We start from the raw sequence: 2,694 nt of genomic DNA, 5'->3' as shown, positions 1-2,694 counted from the left end.
ATCGTCAGCTCACATGCCGCTTGTCCTGGTTGTGATAGGTGATTTGTTGCCTTCTAAAGGAGAAGGTAACCAGGGGAAATGCAAGAAGGCGGGTGCCTGTCCTCGACCCGACATCATGAAAGAGAAATTATCTGGAAACAAAGATAAGAACATTGGCGCCATGGATAGCCGTCCGCGGCTGCTTGATGGATGCACCATCGATTTTGTATTTTGTGCTTTTTGATGTCATGATTGTTGTTTTTTTTGGAGGGGGGGGGGGTACCTTTGCAAGCTCGCGATCCATGTGTCCGGGCTTTACGGGTGTAGCATGTTGAGATCTTATGAAGGTCTTCTTGCGCGGTTGTGAGTGTTCATGCTTTGGAAGTACTCCCCGTTCTGAAATATAAGGTGTATTTTTTTTAAAGTCCAGCATGTGCATGTTTGACCATGTTTTTAGAAAAATAAATCAATATCTACGGTGCCAAATTTATATAATTAGATCCATCATAAAACGTATCTTCATATTTATTTATCTTGTGTTGTAGATGTTGATATTTTTTTCTACATTCTTGGTTAACATATTCCGGAACGGAGGTAGTAATTGGCAAGCTGTCATGATTGTATTGATTTTCGACGCTTTTTCTATCTTCTACTTCATTAATATATGCGAATCAAATATTTTCCCCCGGAAAAATATGTCAAACTAAACTAATCTTTGGTTACCGGGGTTTTGTTAGGTTTAGGATGAAAGTTCTTTGGAGAATATCACAGTTTTGTGTCCATGATGATAAATTGGCATATGCCTGCATTATTGCTCGAATACAAACATTTTCAGGTATCCTTTACATTATTGCGCAGAAAGCCAGTGCAGCAATTTCCTCTTTTCTTGTCTCTGAACAGGCGGTGTTGCAATTTCTGAACCGATAGGCCTGTACGCGGTGCGGCAAAAGTTGCAGCAACGCCTCTGCGAAGATCACACGCAAGAAGCAGAGCATTTCAAAACAAAACAGAGCATCATATCTCATCGATCATCCTATACACAGTACTGCTACAACGTATCCTTACAAATTGCACCATAGTAAATTACACCAAGGTCGAACAGGTGGACGTGTCAGGGTCGAAGAGCGCGGGAAGGAGGTACTTCCTCCCGTTGGCCCCGTTGGCATTGTAGCTCGCCCCGGTGGTGGCGTCCACCGCCAGGTTCCCGGCGTAGCCGGGGGACGCGCCGCTGCCGTAGACCCCCGGGCACGCCGTGGCGGCCTCCAGCGGCGCCTCCCTGGGGCCCTGGTAGAACCCGTCGCCGAACGGGTTGGTGACGGCGCCGGCGACCATGCTGGCGACGTTCATCACCATGCCGTCCATCCCGACGTCGCCGCTCGGGGCCACCAGCGCCGGCGCCTGGGGCCCGTACGCCGGCTTGTGGAACGGCCACGCGCACTGCCCGGGGCACTGCGAGGCGGAGTTGCCGACCCACACGTACGCGGTGCGGGCCGCGGCGTCGGAGCCGTGCAGGCCGCACCGGCTCCGGCAGAAGCCCTCCACGGCCACGTCCTCCGCGGTGAGCACCAGCGCGATGCCGCCCTTCCGGGGCTTGGCCCTGGCGGCCAGCGCCGCGAGCTGGGGCAGCGCGAGGCTCTTCCCGAGCGAGCAGCGCTCGTCGGAGACCTGCCCGGCGAGCGCCACCTGCGTCGCGCGCTTGGCGTTGGCGCCCTTGGCCTTGGAGAGGTAGAGCTGGGCGATGGTGCCCCACCACTGCGAGACGGACGGGGTCGGCGCCGGGGAGGCGGCGGTGAGCGAGAGGAGGAAGTCGGAGACGACGGCCTTCTGGGCCGGCGTGAAGCGGCCGTACCAGAGCACGGTGACCGGGATGGCGCCCTGCAGCACGGCGCCGTTGTGGTAAGTGAGGAGCTCGCTGGGGTCCGGCTTGTACAGCTCCATGAGCCTCCTGGCTCCATGAGCCCCCAGCGAGCCGTGCGCGAGGCTCAGCAGCAGCACCGAAACCAGTGCAACTGCAGCATGGCTCGTGCTCGTGCACGAGAAGCCGGCCATTTTTCTCTCGGTGGCTTGGAGCTAGTGTAGCTCTGCTGAAGGCTGATGATCTTTTAGTGGAGGAGGTGCACTACGTGTTTGGGTGTGGTTTAGTGAGCGGCGACGTATTTATAGGTCCGTGCAATCGTTCTCCGCGTGGAAATGGAATGGCACGTCGGGGTTTCGTGCACCCTTCCTGGCCAATGGCCATACGGCCCATGATTTCTCCACTTTGTGTTGCCGCCTTTGTTTCCGGTTCCGGTTCGTGTGGCTTTGGGGTTTCGGGTTTGACTCGGTGGGAGGCAGCTGGATGATTCGTATGGACCGAGGGCGACGCCCCCGCCGATTGTGTTGTCTTTTCCTCGCACGCCAGACACTGGCCATGCATGGAGGTTTGGCTGAGTGCTTCCTCGCCACACTCAGATCATGAGCTCAATTATGCAAGGCTTGCTAGTACGCCACGCGTAGTGCGCTGATCAAAGCTGAGCTGTGATAATGTCTGTACCGCAACTAGTCCTAGCTACCAAGTGCAACACATGCCCATGTACGTGTGTCTGTCAACTAGAAGGCAAATGTCTCGAATTCCCGCATCTTTCACCATCACAATTGCGATATCGTTAGTAATTTCACACCACTTTTTAAAAATTACATAAAAGACCAATGACCAAGCGATGAGCGCGTTTTGAC

General features: G+C 54.5%; 1 protein-coding gene across 1 annotated transcript; it reads right to left on the bottom strand.

Annotated features, from left to right (window-relative positions):
• Window positions 1-761: 761 nt before the first annotated feature.
• On the bottom strand, window positions 762-2,132 carry LOC119317948 (protein PHOSPHATE-INDUCED 1-like). The gene has a single exon (XM_037592455.1). The coding sequence runs from the start codon at window positions 2,026-2,028 to the stop codon at window positions 1,063-1,065; it is 966 nt and encodes a 321-aa protein (XP_037448352.1). The 5' UTR covers window positions 2,029-2,132; the 3' UTR covers window positions 762-1,062.
• Window positions 2,133-2,694: the final 562 nt, after the last annotated feature.

Source organism: Triticum dicoccoides, chromosome 6A, assembly GCF_002162155.2.
Source record: "Triticum dicoccoides isolate Atlit2015 ecotype Zavitan chromosome 6A, WEW_v2.0, whole genome shotgun sequence".
Classification (NCBI taxonomy): Eukaryota; Viridiplantae; Streptophyta; class Magnoliopsida; order Poales; family Poaceae; genus Triticum; species Triticum dicoccoides.
The sequence above is the reverse complement of the archived record's forward strand: the minus strand, read 5'-3'. Positions and strand labels throughout refer to the sequence as shown.

What these genes read in the sequence shown, in the direction of transcription:
- LOC119317948 (XM_037592455.1), bottom strand. Translation starts at nt 2,028, where the DNA reads ATGGCCGGCTTCTCGTGCACGAGCACGAGCCATGCTGCAGTTGCACTG.